General features: G+C 46.8%; 1 protein-coding gene across 1 annotated transcript in view; it reads right to left on the bottom strand.

The window, feature by feature from the left end:
* The window catches only part of LOC108317336 (slit homolog 3 protein-like), a 54901-nt gene extending 37525 nt beyond the window's left edge, over positions 1-17376 (bottom strand). Inside the window, exon 1 of the mRNA XM_017547714.2 lies at positions 17059-17376. Within this exon, the coding sequence (XP_017403203.2) occupies positions 17059-17255 (197 nt within the window). The 5' untranslated portion in view covers positions 17256-17376. The remainder of the gene's footprint in view (positions 1-17058) is intronic.
* Between the last annotated feature and the right edge of the window lie 217 nt (positions 17377-17593).

The following is a 17593-nucleotide window of genomic DNA, read 5'->3' as shown; positions in this document are numbered from 1 at the left end:
GCTGTACATCAGAAACACCTGCAAGGTTTATGAAATCCCAACATCCAAAAAGCACCCCCAAATCATTAAGTCACACTCTCTGGGGACCGGCCTGGGCATCAGTAATTTTTTAAGTCTCCCCAGGTGATTGCAATATGCAGGCAAGTTTGAGAACCAGGGCTTCAGGACTCATTATCCTTATTTTACAATGATGCTGACATCCTAAGGGAAAAATGAACTTGCCTAAGGGCACCCAGCTGGTGAATGGTGAAACTGTGATTCAAACCGGGTCTGCCTTTCTCCAAAGGCCATGCATAATCTTTCTCACTGTGCCATTTTCTCCCCAGAAGTTTGTTGTCTGTGGCTTTCTCATTTACTTGGAAATTTGGTCGCAATCTTGTGAACTTGAGTGAAAGGGAATTCTCCAGAAAGCTATCAGAAATTCCTGGATTCAATGAGCATTTTAAGAACAGGTCTGGGGTTGGTAGGGGGTGGGGTGGGTAGGGAAGTAGGCGTAGTCTGTTCTATGCTTTTGAAGGTGCTTAGATGAAATGAAAAACCATTATGTCCAATCTCTTTGTTCCTCTGGTCAAGATTCCAATTCCAGAAAGAAAGGATCCAATTGACTGGACTTGGGTCATAAACTTAGCCTTGACAGGGAGAGGCCAAGACCCTGATCAAAAATCTACCAGATTGTATCCCATAGATGCAGAAGATGACACGTCAATAATGAAAGAAAGGCTGCTGCTAGGAAGAGAGAGGGAACAAGTCCTAGGCAGCCAGAAAAAAACGCATGTCTACTACAGTGGAGGGGACTGAGGGACTTATGACAATTTCACAACTACATGATGATTCCAAAGTAAAACTCAGCAAAAATCCAGAGGTCCATCAATCAAAATCACTAAGACAGATAAGGATCATTCAGAAGAAAGATGTCACTGGAGACGTGGCCATGGAATGGCCTCAAAATCATTTGCAAATGTTGTGAGGTTTGTGCCTTTTTCTAAAGACAAGGTAAATGTCTTCTTTCAGATTATTTAGACTCTTAAAAAACAGAAAAGGTAAGGTTAGGGCTCCTGGGAGGTCTTAGGGAAAAAAGGAGAAGCTCACAGTCAATGATTCCTAAGAGAGCTTCGGGTCCCAGGAACTACCCCAGAAAGTGAAGCCCAGTGACCTGGTTTGACACCGCAAAGACAAGGATAGTACAGTTTGTTAAATTTGAGCCAGTAATACAATGCTTAAAAAAAACCGCACAAGGTAAGAGCTAACATGTTTGCCCACAGTTACACAGCAGCAAGGGACAGGATCTATCCGGTGAGGAAAGAAGATGTGAACCTCTGAGCAAAACGATGATAACTAGAGGAAGCCAGGGGATCTCTAGGGTCAGAAGCCAACAGAGATAATTCAAACTCAGCTGTGGATGTGCCAAAATAGAGTACTGTCCCAGGCAGTTTCCCTGGGACCCTGGGCTCCTTTCCAAAGGGCTAGTTCTCTATCCCATGAGAGTATCTTCCCAGACCTAGGCATCTACAGACACCACCATGGAGAAATTCGAAAAATGAAGCCATTGTGAATTATTAGCATTAAATGAATCATTGTTCAATTCATAAAGGTCACACTCTGTCACCAAGGATAGAGTGCAGTGGTGCAATCATGGCTCACTGCAGATTTACCTCCTGGGCTCAAGTGATCCTTCCCACCTCAGCCTCCTGACTAGCCAGCACCACAGGTGTGCACTACCATGCCAGGCTAATTTTTTTTATCTTTATATTTTGTGGAAATGGGGTCTCACTGTGTGACTTAGGTAGATGTCAAACTCATAGGCTCAAGTGATCCTCCCGCCTCAGCTTCCCAAGTGCTGAGATTACAGGTATGAGCCACTGCCTCTGGCCCTGAATACAGATTTTTGAAACCAGATCTCTTTGGTGCTAAAGCTCCTGGTCTTTCAACCAAACCTGCTGCCTATCCAACTCAATTTGATTTTTGAAAATATGCTGATTTTTGTCTCATTTTCACAAGCATTATACTAAACTTCTATAGAGAAATGTACATCTCCTGCCCTCAAGGAAATTTTTGTCTACTTAAGAGATTAGATTATATGGTACAGAAAAATGATGATGATAACTATATGGCTGTGGAGGTTTTAAAACATAGCTGCAACTTCTGAGAGACTTCTTCTATGGAGAGATGGCCCCTACCCTTGGATCTGGACAAGCTTGTACTATTCAAAGCAACAGAGCAGAGCAGAAGGGGTACTATGTTGCTTTTAAGGCTCATTCATAAAAAGCCATGCTACTTTTGAGTTGTTTTGAGTTGCTGCACACCTATTCTCAGAGTATGGGAAGTGTGGAGCAACCATGTGAGAAGTTAGATTACTCACAGGCCACCATTTTGCGAGGAAGCTCAAGCCATATAGAGGTCACATGTGTAAACACCCTGGTCAATCGTCCCAGCTGAGCTCAGCCTTCACGTCATCCCAGCCTAGGTGCCAGACCTGTGAGTGAACAGCCTGCTGGTGATTCTAGCACTCAGATATTCAAATCTCCCCTGGTCATTCCAGACTCTGCAGATGAGGCCTCAGACGGTATGGTGCAGAAAGAAGCCATCTCTACTGACCTACAGAATCACTGAGCATGATAAAATGGTTGTCACTTTAGAATACTACGTTTTGGGATGGTTTGTTAAGCAGCAAAATATAGCCATAATAATGGCTTTTTGAGTGATTATTTAATACCAGACACTGTCTTCTAAGCTTGACATATATTACCTCATTTGATCCTCCCAGTAAGCCAGGGAAGCAGGTTACTATTAAACACCATGCCCAATATTACTTAGCTACTAACGGCATTCAAACCCAGGTCATACTAACTCTGACATCAAAGCATCGATAATCTAAACTGCTGTACTATAGAGGAAGCAAAATTATGTCTTCGAATAAAACCTACAAAGCCCCAAGCCAGTTTTCAGAAACACCAACTGCTATTTTTTAAACTAAACATCTTTTTCTTTCTAATTTCAGAAGGCTTACTGTGGAGCTGAGCTAATTATTTGAGCCTTAATCAAGGACCAGCCACTCCCCGAAGCAGCTGTCCTGGCCTCTCTTTTGCCTCTAGAAAGTCTCTTGGGTTGGACAGATATTGGCTCAGGTCTAAACCCCAAATCCCAGCCCTCAGAGGTGAGGATGCATAGGGCTGAAAGGATCCTTGGAGATCATCCAGTCTACTTCCCTCATCCCCTTTAAAGATCAGGAAACTGAGGCCCAGAGAGGTCAAATGACTTGTCCAAGGTCACACGGTGTGTCAGAGGCACAGCCAGGTCTCCAAATTCCCAGGCAAGCGTTCTTTCCACTACACCATGCTGCAGTTGCTAAAAATTCCCCAGAGCTGCCTCCCTCGGCCCTCCTCTTGACAAAGCTATTTCCCCCCCGCACAACTACACACAGTCACATTTGGCAAGAGGTGCTATCAGCCCTGCTCTGCTCATGAAATGCTGTTTTGCAACGGGGCCTCTTTGTTCATTAGCAACACAGACAAAGAAAACTGTAGTGCAGTCTTCTTGGAAGAAGATGTTTCTTGTTTTAAAGACGGGAAGAGAGCTTCCTGGCTGAATATGGCTTGAATCAGCATGCAGCTCCAGTCAGGAAAGAACCCAGAGGAGACTTAAGTCTTTGCAAAATTTCTAGAATGTACAAGGAGGGCACACGGCAGGGAGAAGCTTATGGGAGACGTTTCAGAAAGTACTAAAATGTACGCCTAAACAGAGTAAACAGAGCAGATTGGTTACCATCTTGTGCTATGAAGCAATTAGAAGGGGAGGGGTGTTGGTGGGGAACTAGAGTCTTTAAAAGCTCCCATGAAGCAACTGGCCTTCCCAATTTTGGATTCCTGCTCCAGTCCTGGTTCCCAGCGTTCCTTCCCTTGCCGTTTTCTTCAGCTGGGATCTTCCCTTTCTAGACTCTAAATAAGCTGCAGCCTTGGTGCTGAGAGGCCTCAGGATATGATCTGCCATCCTGAATCACCCATCTGCTGCCTCTCCCCTCTGCTTCCACATTATTCCTTTCTTTTTTTTTTTTTTTTTTTTAGATGTGGTTTTTTTTTTAACTCCCTAGCTTCTCAGATTGGCAGAGGCTTCTCATGGTTCTGCATGATCTTTGCACAGGATGAGGCAGAAATGAAGGCACCTTTTCACAAGGGCAGACCACACCAGAGAGCTGAGGTCCTCTCTGGAGACTTTTCTAATGCATTTCCCTCTGGAGACAGGCTGAGATCAGTGGGGAGGGAGTGGACCAGATGATCTCCAGAGATACCTCAAAAGCCTGAAAATCTCTTGGCTAGGGAAGGCAACAAGAGGGGGAGGAACAGAACCAAGTTCTATGGCACAAATTCAGAACTTGTACGCTGGCAGCAGATGGAAACGGAGGTGCCAGCTTCTAGCAGGAGGGGATGTGGTGGACGTGTTTCTCAGGGTGGTTGCAAGCCACAAGCCTTGCATTCCAAAGGACTGGGTGAATGCTGCCTGAGAATCCCCCTCTGACACAGCCACAGCATAGGTCGCCAGGCACCAGGTGAGATCTCCAAAAAGAAATTCCTCTGGCCAAGTGAAAGTTCTTAGACCCTTTCCCCCAGAATGGGGTCTTCCCCATCGCCTACCCCATGCTTAGGCAAACCTGCCCAAGGCATAAATTTTATTCCAAATTCCCCTCCTTCATTTTCCCCTAGGAAAATTCCTTCTGCTGAGTTAAAACTAAGAGAGAAAAATAAAGATATTATTACATCAGGGAAACAATGTCCTAGGGGTCCCTTGCAGCCCAGGAGGGGAAGGGAAGCTGACCCCCCAAAGAAGGCCCTATAACTCCTCATGGCCTCAAATGCTGCTGTGCTGTGTGTCAGTGTTTATGAATTGCTTCTCAAATAAGGTCAGTGTTCTACGCAGAGTTAGGACTCTAATAAAATGCAGAACTTGTGCTGTTTGCCAGCTAGCTGCAGAGGCATACTTGAATGCTTTCTCAGATACAATTGTTCTCAGATTAATATATTCCCCATGAGTTTTTTTTAATTCCACTTGTACTATTTTTTTATGATGTGTGAGGCTTTCTACATATTTGTACCCACTAAAAGGGATGAGGGGGACTTGCTTTCATCAATGATTCCTGAGGGTTTGGTGCTACATCCTTCATGGTTCTAGCATTTCCCCCAACCCATAAATCTCCCCGCTCTGAACCTAGCCTGGTAGCCTTTGCCTTGTCAGTCATTTGGAGGGAGAGACAGTCTAGATTAACTCTGAAGTTAGTTTGAGCTGTTCTAGTTATGAGAACATTTCACTTGCTTTATTCATTGTGGTAGACACTCAATAAATGGCTCCTTTAAATGACTCCATCCTTCATGGATTCCCTTATTTGGTCCTACTGTCTTGGACACTGTCACTTATTAATCACCCAGTCCTCTAAACTCCACCTGGTTAAGCTGCTGACATGGCTGGTGTGAGGTTATATTTTAATCTGTAAAAGATGCATCGTGTTAAATGGAAAAAGAAACTAGAACAAGAGTTTGAAGACTTGGGTGAATCTGAGCAAGGGTTTGGAGCTCCCCGAGTTTCTTCATCTGTAAATGAAAGCTTCTAAAATATACCCTGATCATCTTCCAGATACAGGATTTAGTGGTTCAATTCAGATATTGTGGGTGGACTCATTAAGGTATTCACATAGCACTAAATTTAGAAGGCATTTGGAGACATCTGATCTCATTTAAGCCTTGCATCAGCCCCCTGAGATGAGTGTTATTTCTCCCATTCTAAAGGTTATAGATGAGACAATAGAGACTGCAGAGGTACTCAGACAGGCCGGGCAGTTAGAAAGTGACAGAAACCAGGATTCAGCTTAGGTCTTTCTACTCATTTTGGCTTATATCCAGATTATACTCCCCACTGGCTTCCCACTAATTCCACTTAGAATCTCCATACACAGAACACTTTGTACCTATATTCTAGAGCCCAGCAGAGAAGGAGAGGAAAGCAAGAATGTCAGCAAAATGCTAGATAGTCCAGAAATTTCTGCAACACATTTCTGAGCAGGACAGCTCTCCAATGAGATCATCATTGCTGTGCTTTTCAATTACAAAATGATCTGTCCTATTTGGGGTACAGGGAGTTCAGGAGTACATCTAAGTAATTCATCATTTATAGAACCCAGCCCTGGGGCACCTTTATATGCTACCCTGGACATGACAAAAAATTTCAGATGCCCATGAAGATGAAGTCTGAGGTTGTTTCCAGGGCAGAGCTCTGAGTTTGTTGCAAGTCTCCAGCCTCCGGTGAAGGTTCAGGCCATGAAATCCAATCTCCGGACCTGGGGCTCTGATGGTGACAGTCCAAATTCAATACCAAGGCTGTGGAGAGCTACACAGAGGGCAAGAAGCCAAGCTAGAAGGATTAAGCCAGGAGCCAGGAGCAAGTAAGGCTCAGAGAGATGCAAAGATGCACAATTCTATGGTCAAGTCATAAACCTCAGATTACAAGAGAATCATGGAATCCACAGCATGCAGATGTACCTGAGTCAGGGCACTCACTAGGGCACACACTAGGGCATATGCTAGAACATACATCAGGGCAAACACTAGAGCACACACTAGGGTATACGCTAGGGCACACACTAGGGCATACACTAGGGCACAGGCTAGGGCACACACTAGGATATATGCTAGAACACACACTAGGGCATGTGCCAGGGCACATGCTAGGGCACACGCTAGGGCACACACTAGGGCATATGCTAGGGCACAAGCTAAGGCATATTCTAGGGTACACACTAGGGCATATACTAGGGCACACATTAGGGTATATGCTATGGCATATGCCAGGGCATACACTAGGGCATACGCTAGGGCACACACTAGGGCACACGCTAGGGCATATTCTAGGGTACACGCTAGGGCATATACTAGGGCACACACTAGGGCATATGCTAGGGCACACACTAGGGCATATGCTAGGGCACAGGGCACACGCTAGGGCATATACTAGGGCACACACTAGGGCATATGCTAGGGCATAGTCTAGGGTACACACTAGGGCATATACTAGGGCACACATTAGGGTATATGCTATGGCATATGCCAGGGCATACACTAGGGCATACTCTAGGGCATAGGCTAGGGCATACACTAGGGCACATGCTAGGGCTTACATGGGGTATACACTAGGGAATACACTAGGGCACGCACTAGGGCATACATTAGGGCATGTGCTAGGGCACACACTAGGGCACACGCTAGGGCACACAGTAAGGCATGCACTAGGGCAAAGGATGGGTATGCCTGGTAACAAACAAGCTAGAGAGGTAGAAAAACTCAAGAGGGAGGCAAGGTGGATGGTTAAGTGTGCTGGAAGACTTTCAGGAGCCACAAGATACACTGCTGCCGAGGTACAGAATGAATCAGGGGTCAGGAACCAGGTTGGCAGTTAGGACAAGAGAAGAGGAGTCTGGGCCCACACAAGCGGTGATATGGCCGTGATAAGTGCAGTCACACTCCACTCCAGCCAGGATTCATCTTATGTACATCCTGTTCGGGCAGGGCCTGATGCCAGGGCAGGAGGAGCCCAGAGATCCTGGCTAAGAGAAAGCAAGGGGGGCATCTAACTGCAAAGGAAGATGTCTGTCAACATTTGAGTAGATACTTGAGGGGGGAAATACTACTCAGAACTATTCTTGGAGGCTGTATACCCTCAAACCCAAAATTTAAGAAACAGTCAGTGGACACATACCATGGAGATCTTTTCCTAAGATGTGGATTCTGTTCATGCTGTTCTAAACATTCCCAGAGTGCAGCTCCCATCATTTTATGTTATGCTCAGGCCCATCTAGTCATGAATTTCTGTGACTCTGTACCTTGTTCCCATTTCTATATATGGGGCCCCTATCAGCCTTCAAGCTCCAATACCAAGGCTGCCTATTTCGTCTGTTTTGCCAGGTGTCCAGATCACATCCTTGACGTTCCTCTCAATGCTTTGCATCAAACAGGAGCTCAGTGGTTTAAGCTGAACTCATCGCGTTTTTCTTCTTCTTGTTTTTATTTGAGAATTGAGTTTGGAAGACAGAAAAGGAGGCTGCCTTGAAAGCTTCTGGAAGGAATGACAGGACCGGGAGTTGGAGTGCAGCCTCTGAGACCAGTCTGACTGGATGAACCCTCTCCTGTTCCTGACTGGGGAAGTCATTTCGCCTCTCTGATGTAGTTTCCACATCTGTACAATGGAGACAGTACTCCTGCCTACTTCACATAGCTGTTCAAATAGGAAATGAGTTCACGCATGTGAAGTGTAAGAGCAGAACCAGGCACAAAGAATTGCTGAAGAAATGCCAGCTCTTGTCGTGGTGATGATCGTTGTTGTTGTTGTTGTTTACAGAGGCTTGGGGACCCTGTAGGCCTCAGTCCCTTATGCTCCATCCTCCATCATATCCGTCCCCAGAACTACTCCAGAAAATGTGCCCTATGCCGATGGGTACCCAAGATGCTAAGGGAAAATGCTGTGTTTAAAACCTGTAGCTACCTGAGCTCTGCTATTGGCAGAAAGGCTCAATCCCCCAGGCTAAAATTTTTACCAGGCAAGAATAACACATATATACATATACATACAACATACACACACATACACGCCTCACATCCTGTGCTGGAGGGACTTGTGGTAGTAGCCTAAAAGGACAGAAGTGAAGCTAAAGTCATGATGGAAAGTTCCATGAGAAACCAAGAGCTTAGAGAAAATGTAGCAAGCTGAAGAATTAAGCATTAATAGGAAATTATTCCAGAGAGAATATGAACCAACAGAACCCCAGGGAAAGAAGATGCTACAAGCCAAGAAGACCTTAACATTTTTTTTCCATCCCGGCCAGAAAGAACGGGGCAATATATTTATGTAATCCACACGCCAGATTGTAGAAAGATTTTGAAAAAAATGCACAGAGAACTCTGCTGATTATATTGACAACTTGGATAAAGATCCATAGGGCAAGCTCATTAAAATTGCAGAGGAAATAAATAGTGGGAGATGGGGAAAGGAGTAGTTAATTGCTAGATGAGGAAATCGAAATAGAAAATGCTCCTGAAAAGCTGATGAAATGAAATGATTTGCCAAAAGTTAATTAGGATAAATGCAAAGTGTTGCATTTAGACTCCAAAAAGTCAAATGCACAAGGCTAGGAGGGGAAACAGCAAGCTAACCACAGGGAAGGCTGGGGAGATACGGGGATGCCAGGCAGCCTGGCCAAATTGAGCCCACCTGACACTATCACTGGCCAAAGAGAAAAGGTTCCTTTGAATGTGCTGGCTGATAGAAGTCAAAACAGTGAGGGGGTGGAAAGTCTCCTTCTAACTAATGCAGTCAAAGAAGACTGGAACCTATTTAGAGGAAAAGAACTAGGGATAGAGGACAAGGCCTATGCCCAAACTGTACCACATACAGAATAGTTGAGGCATTTGTAAAAATGTAAGGAGACTCGGGTAAATGGGTGATGAGAAACACCACAGCAATAAGGCTTTCATAAACCTATCATTTGGAAAAAATGATTAAACTTGCTCTGGGTAATGACAATCAATGAGAAATAAGTCCAACCCCCACACAAAGAAAACTTTCTCATTAGGACTGTTTTTTGTTTTTTTTTAATGGAATAAATTGCTTTAGGAAGAACTGATCTCCCAATCACTAGATTTAATTAAGCAAAGGAGGCTAACTGACCACCTTCTTCTAAATTGTGCTGATGGAAGACCAATCTTCATGTGGTTGGAACTTGGACAAAGGACCTCTTTCAACCCCGACGATCCATTTCTCTTAATGAAGCTTCATTCTGATCATGCTCTGATATGAGTTCTACACTCAGTAGGACTTTTGATCATAATAATGACAGGAACATTGTTGGAGGGTGCCCTTAATTCCAGGCAGCCTATGTGGATTAATACAGCATCCTTTGAAGGGAGTATTATTATTATTCCCATTTTGCAAATGGAAAAACTGAGGTCCAGCCAGCCAGTAGGTGACAGAACCAGGATTTGAGCCCCGGAGTCTGGCTCTAGTGCCACATTTTCTCACCTTCTGTGTCCACTCAGTATGGAAGACTCTAATCATGTACTTCTTGGCCAATTCTTTCTAGGGTTTCACTGTATCAAACATGGTACTGACAACACAACTATGAAGACCACAGAGGGTGGAGAAGAAAAGTTAGCCTCTTGACAGGCCAGCAGTAATAGCTACAGAGCATGGTCCAGGCCTACAGAGCAGAGAGGTAGAGGGTTCCCATCATGAGCATCCAACCTGGGCAGCGCTGCTTTAAATTTAAGGATGGGGAACAATGAAGAGTGGAGAGCCCTGGGAGCTCAGAGCAGTGCCGGGGCACCCTCTACAGCCATTCTGCTTGGGGTTAGCAGTGGTCCAGAGGAACTCTCTGGGAACACCCCCATCCCTTGTTTTTCCTTTCTTTTCAGCAGTTCTAAAAAGGGTTAAGACCACCTTACATAACAAGGGTGGAGCCTGCTAGTAAATACAGCTGTTTCAAGTAAAAGCAGTAATAGAGGCAGACATGAGAAGTCAGTAAAAGGAGGCATTTAGGGAAAGACCGAAGGAATGAGCATTGAAAAAGAAAAGTCAGGGCCAAAACTTCCCCAGGAAAACCCACCCCCCAAAAATAAATAAATAAAATGCATTCCTTATTTAGATATATCACAAAGCAACAAATCTATGGAAAAGATATAAACCACTTTAACAGTAATCTCCTTTTTATGGAACAGAGGCCAAACTGGGCTTTGCTGTAGGGGCAGAACCAAGAGCAGAGAGAGAAAAGGAATTGCCTAGCCAGGAGGGAATTGGGTACAACCCACAAGCAGGCAAGGAACTTGCCTCCCCAGGGCTTGGGGTTGGAGCAAATTTAGGGTGGGCATCTCAAATCTTCCCGCTGGACAGGGCCTGAGATGAAGAGATAAAAACAATAGCCATGGTCAGTAACGTGAATAGTTTGGGGAGGGCTCCTAGGTGCCAGGTGCAGTCACATATCACTTGACGATGGGGATGAGTTCTAAGAAACTCATCATTAGGCGATTTCGTCAATGTGCAAACCTCTTGGAGTGCACTCACACAAGCCCAGATGGTATACCCTACGACACACCTAGGCTATGTGGGACAGCCTATTGCTCCTAGGCTCCAAACCTGCACAGCATGTTACTCTACCGAAAACCGTAAAGCCACTGTGACATAATGGTAAGTATGAGTGTTTTTAAAACATACCTAAACATAGAAAAGGTGCAATCAAAGAACGGTATAAAAGAGCAAAAATGGTACATCTGCATAGGGCATTTATCAGAAATAAAGCTTGCAGCACTGGGAGTTGCTCTGGGTGAGTCGGTGAGTGAATGTTGAGCGAATGTGAAGGCCTAGGACGTTACGGTACACTACTGTGGACTGGATCAACACTACACACTTAGGTGACATGAAATATATTAAAAATAAAGTGATTGCACTGTGATATTACAAAAGCTACAATGTCACTAGGCAAGAGGGATTCTTCGTCTCCATTTCAATCTTATGAGAACACCATCCACTCTGTTGTCCACTGCTGACCAAAACATCATTTTATGTAGCATGTGACTGTACTGTGTTAAGCACTCCCTGTATATTATTTCATTTAATCCCCCCAATGGGGAAGATTCATTATACATACTTTACAGTTAGGAAATCATAGAGGGATAAACAATCACAGCAATGAGTGAACAACATGGTAGGCACCATGCTGAGCACTTACAGGGACTGCCTCAGGCTATATTCACAACATCCCCATGAAGACAGTGAGCTTATCATCCTGGTATCACAGGCGTAGAAATAAGGTACAAAAGAATCAAACACATTGCGGTCCGCAGCAATAGTGTAACACGCCCACAGTGCAACAGCAAGGATGTAACTGAGCTGCAATTCACACCCAGAGCCCTCTGACTCCTGAGCGCCTGCCCTAACCACAATGCTTAGGGGTCGGGAACCTTCTTGCCACAGCCCACATTGCCAAGGCAAGAGATCCTACAGCGGCAACTCGCTAGAGGTATTGATCGATTTACGACCTATGCAACCTACGACCATTCGACTTTACGACCACAATCGCTAGCCACGACTGCTCTGCATCTGGCAGCGCAAACATTGCCCAGCTGGGCATATGACAGTGCGGACCAGCTTCCGGCAGCACTACCATCTCCGCGTGCATATAGCCTACTCAACTTACGACCAAATCGTGTTACGACTGGTCTGTCGGAACCAATCGTGGTCATAAGTCGAGCACTAGCTGTATTCCTTCTCACTTTCCAGGGGAGACAGAACTCTGTGACAACAAACAACACTGGAGAGAAAACAATATAACAAACAAAATGGCAAAAATGCAGAAATAACAGAAAATCCAGATGATCAACAAAAACAGAACTTATCAATTAATACAAGAAGAGCAGCAATCAAAACCCACAGAGCGCTCAGGATGATGCTGATGAGTTCCTGATTAGAAAGTCCTATGGTTTAAGTGCTCAGGATTTCCAGCTCTTTTCATGGGCCTGTGCACAGTAGGAGTTTTGCAGGGTTGCTAAGCAACGCCCGGCAACCAGACTCCAGAGTAGATCACTCAACAGGAGTCCTTGGTAACTCTAGTAAGCCAATAGATTTTAGTTCATAAAATCCAAATTTTAGATACTCTTAATAACTCATGTCATAGGTGACTAGTAAGGAGCCCTTAGTATAAGCCAAAATGCAAATCTATAATGGTCCATCTTTCACTTGTAAGAACTAAAGAAGCACTTGTCTTTTTGAGGCGCATTCTTCCTTTATTGAATGCATATTTGCTGAAAACCTACTGTGTGCCAGGCAGTGTTCTAGACACCAGGGAAGTGGATCCTGACAGTTCCCCCAGTGGACTATAACCACTAAGAAAACCACTAAGGCTATACAAGGATTCTACTTTCACAAAAATGAGGCCCAGAGAGGTAATGCAATCTGTTCAGAGTTGCACAGCACCCTGGAGGGTATACAGGTCCACTCAGCTGCTCCTTAGTCTGTCCAGGAGAGCACTGTGTTTCCCTAAAAGGCCACATCACCATCGTTGACACAGAGAGGTCCCATGATTCACTGGCTTGTCCCTGTCCTCTAAGGACTTGCCCTGAGGGCTAGAAGTGCCCGGACGCAGGGCTTGGCTGTTGAGCATCTTGGAAAGTCTCCCACTTGACCTCAGGACTTCTGTGGTCAAGTGAGGGAAAGCCTATGACATGGTGTCGGTTTTTATTGGACCCAACCACCAGCAAAGCTAGCCGTCATCTGGAGTGATGGAGAAAATTAAGTTACCACATTCTCACGTTTCAGCCTTTCGCCCGTTCTCCTTCGCAAACAGGAAATGTTTATTTAAATACAGCAGTCTCCAGCATGTTCCAGAGCCAAGTGAAAAACCAAATATGTCCACTCTTGCCCCCACTCCACTGTTCAGGCCACCCCTCACTGCAGGGAGAAGTGGGCCTCTGCCTGCCTCTAGGCAGGACGGCAGCATGGGGAGAAGTGGCCCCACGTGAGAGTTCATTTTCATCTGCCTCCTCTTTTTCCAGGCTGAGATTGTGGTTGGAGAAGAATGACATCCGTGGGCTCCTTTTGTAGTCAGAAGGGTAAGTGCAACATCTGTTTACTCTGTGCTCCATGGTAAATGTTTGGTTTCAGGCACCACCATTCACTTCCTCTCCTCTCGTCCTCTATCTTTGCTGCATGGATAATAAATTACACTGAATTCTCCTCTGCATTTATTTAGCTTTCTTGTGGGTGTCACCTCCTCATGGAGGGGGAAAAAATGTCAGTTTCTTTTTCTGCCTGATGTGCTGACATTACAGAGAAGATCCTGGAACACAGACCCCCGACTCTGATTCTGGCTTCATTATGAACAGTTCAGGCCCCATTCCAGGCCTGAAGCAAAGCCCAAATGGGGAGCACGTTATCCCCACTCAGGTTTTCCTTAATGTCATAACACAAGGTTTCAGAAGTCAAAAGCATCCAGAGAAACAATATACAAAGACACACACACACACACACAAATCCCTTCATCAAAGGCTTTTTGGGAGGCAGAGTATCAAGAATGGAGAACGGAGAAAATGCTGTTTCTTTGTTTTAAAACACAATTTAAACATTTGAGATCAGAAAATTGGATTTTAGGACAGTCCTGAGCATCTGATGACAGTGCTGACAAAACGTGCCCCATGGCAACATGAGCCCTGGGGAGTTCAAAAGGCTCACCAAAGCAAGTTTCCTTCTTCTATCTTTTGCTTACATTCCTTACGTTGAAGGGCTGGTTTTCTTCTGTATATGCAATGATTCTATACACAGTTTCTGGAATGCAGTAGAGGTTCAAGTCATGTTTGTTCTCAAACTCCTAGGCTCAAGCGATCCTCTCACCTCGGCCTCCCAAAGTGCCACTGCACCCAGCCTCAAGTAATGTTTGTTGAATGAATGAAGGCAGGAATAAATGAGTGATTCCTCTCTGAAGAAACCCTTGGCAGAGCATAAAAATGCCAAATATCCCCCAAGAGTTTTCAGAATTGAAACGTGACATCTGAGTTGGCTGAGAGACGGGGTTGGTGAAGGACATTGGTGGTGAAAGACTGTTGGGGGGCTGCCCTGAAACCCTGCAGTGAACCTGACCCAGCTTGTTCCTAAACGCTGTCCCCCATTCCCAGGGAGGAAGGGGACTAGAATGAGATACCATTGCAGCACCCCCATGCGCCTTAGCCAAAGTGGCACCAGTGACCACAACTGAGGCAGATGACACCAGGGATATCAAAGCAGCTCCTGCTCTGCCGTTGCTGGTTAAAGACACAGGCCGTGACTGCAGCAGGGGGCCTATGGAGACCACCAGGACTCCAGTCTCCACACCATTGCTTCTGGAGCTGATGGGCTTCCCTGAGCTGCACAGATCTCTGAAGGGAGATGACTGGGTGACATGCTGGCGTGGGTGCTGTTCCTACAGCTTTGGGAAACTTCCTACATACCAGGAGGAGAGGGTTTACTCTTCTTGGTTTCCCAAACAGGCAGCACAATTTTGAAGATGAGGAAGAAGTAGTTTCAAGACCCCAAGCAGCAGACCTAGCATCAAAATGAGCTGAACATTTGCAGGGTATGACAGAAGCAGAAGCAACAGCAGCCTATTCTAAGATCCAAGCCCAGCCAGAACCCTCCCAGGACTGTTAGTTTATAGGTCATGGCCCAAACTGACCCTTGTTCCACGGATGACCAGGGGAGCGATAAGGTTGTGGGCTTAGGAGCCAGTCAGGCTTGGATTCAAATAATTCACTCACTGCATGACCTTGAGTAAATGACAAGATGGCTTAACTGTAAAATGGAGTAATAAGCATTGCCTATGTAACTAATAAGGTTATTGTAGAGATTCAATAAGATAATACATATACACAAATCAAGGAATGAAAAGCATTTATCAAACATTAGCTATAGTTATTATTTCACTAACTCATGTGGCTAGCACTGGTGTGAGGAGGAGGGGAACTTAGTTTACAAGTTATAGGTATCTAAAAATACCACTAAAACAAGTTTTTCACTGCTCTGGATTAACATAATAACTGAATTAAGGTGTGAAAAACTGGATTCTGGCCCTTTTATTGCCATCAACTTGCTGTGTTTTCTTGGGCAAGTCGTTTTACACTTCCAAGCCTGGTTTTTGACATGTGTTAATGAAGATTCTGCTCTCACCCTTTAGGATTGTGTAGTTCAACTCAACAGAACAATCATTGCACTTGAGGGAAAAAAAAGTTTTGAGCCAAAGGAAGAAGAGAGCACCAGAAATAAGGAAGACAGTTCTGTTGAGTCTCCACCCAGAGAGGCATAAAGAAGTGGAAGAGAAGATGAGGTGGGGTGATCGGAGGTGACTAACAGGAATAACACACTCTAGGACAATGCTTGTCATTAATACTCTTGTAGCCTGAAGTCAAGAAGAGAGTGGAAGATCCAGGCACCTACCCCTAAGGCACATGAGGAAGGGGGAAACAGGGAGAGCAAGACACGGAGGGAGTCTACCACAATAGAGCAAACCCTCACCCACTTCTCGGCTGGGTTCCCAGTAAGGCTCCCACCCACTCCACCGTTTCTTCCCCACTCCCTTACCCCACCCCAACTGCAGAGGAAGAGGAGCCCACCCCAGAGTCCAAGTTTTGAATCTGGTCCGAGGATCAAAATGATAAACGTTTCCAAAACGTTGACATATGAAAAGTAAATATTTGGTTGCACAATTGGGGCTAAAACGAAGGTCAATCCACCCCATTCTCCAAGCGCCTCGCCACTCGCTGCCAAGCCCAGGATCCGAGGCTGAGTGCGGTTTGTAAGATTATAACGCTGGGTCTCATTTGAAGGGTTGTCAGCATTTCCATTCTCCAGCCCAGCCCCGTTTGAGGAGGCATTTAGAACCGAGCCATAAAAAATTCACCCGGGTCTGCAACTTGGCATCTCCCAGGCTGCGCTCCAGGTGGAGCGGGTTTTGCGAGCACCCACTCTGAATCTGTCCAGTTCCTCAGAAGTTAAACCTTCACCCACACTCAACTTTCCTTGCAAGGGCAGCCAGAGAGCGGCTGGCCCATTCTGATCTCCAAGCGGGTCAACAGTCTTGGGCCCTCTCTCCCGACTCCTCGCCTTGACGCCCCATCATCATACAGATTTCTCCTTCGCCTGCCCCCTTTTTTAATAAGCACAGACCCCTGGCCCTCACCCTAAGACCGCAAGGCTGCAGTGTTCTTGCCTCCCCTCACCTCCCGCCAGCTACTCCTTAGAAGCTGTCAGCCGGCCCTGCGTCTGGAGCCCTTACCTCTGGAGAGGTACTGCTCTTTGCCCTTCGCGGAGGGCTTCAAGACCTCTCTTTCCCGATCTGACCAAGCCTACAGATCCCCAGCTCCGAGAGGGAGAGATCGTATCTGAGAAGAGATGAGAATGGAGACTGCATCCAGGGAGGCCGAGGGGAAAGGACGGATCTGGCGCCTGGGGGCCCCCTCTGTGGGACCCAGGTGGGTGGCCCGCGTGGGGTGGGGCAGGGGTACTCACAGGCGCTCGGCGTTGCGGGGGATTCCCCGAGGAACCGCGCGGAGGCCCAGCCCGTGGCAGTCCACGCTGGCGGCGGAGCAGGTACACTTGGTGGGGCAGGCAACGGCTGGGGGCCCGCTCAGGACGCTCGCCAGAGCCAAGGCCAGCGCCAGGCGGGCGCGCACGGCGGCGCCGACCCCTGTCCGCCCGGGGGCCATGGTGTGCAGGGCCCCGCTCCCGGAGGAGTCTGCCTCTGCGGGGCAAGACGCGTGAAGCCCGAGGAGGCGCGCGGGGAGCGCGGGCGGCCTGGGGAGCCGGCGGCGGAGTTGGCGCGGAGGAGGGGCGAGCTCGGCGTTCAGGCGCACGGGGCGCGGGCGGAGCGGAGAGCGCCGGGCGGCAGCGGCGGCAGCAGCAGCAGCTCCATCGGCGGGGCCGGCGCTGCCCCGCTGCGCATCGCTGGGAGTGCCCAGGTGCGGAGCGCCCCCTGGCCCCGATGGCCCGCGGGCCGGGTTGGGGATCTGGGGCAAGCGCAGTGGGGCGTGGCGCCCGGGGAGGT

This window comes from Cebus imitator, unplaced genomic scaffold, assembly GCF_001604975.1.
Source record: "Cebus imitator isolate Cc_AM_T3 unplaced genomic scaffold, Cebus_imitator-1.0 Scaffold200, whole genome shotgun sequence".
Lineage (NCBI taxonomy): Eukaryota > Metazoa > Chordata > Mammalia > Primates > Cebidae > Cebus > Cebus imitator.
The sequence above is the reverse complement of the archived record's forward strand: the minus strand, read 5'-3'. Positions and strand labels throughout refer to the sequence as shown.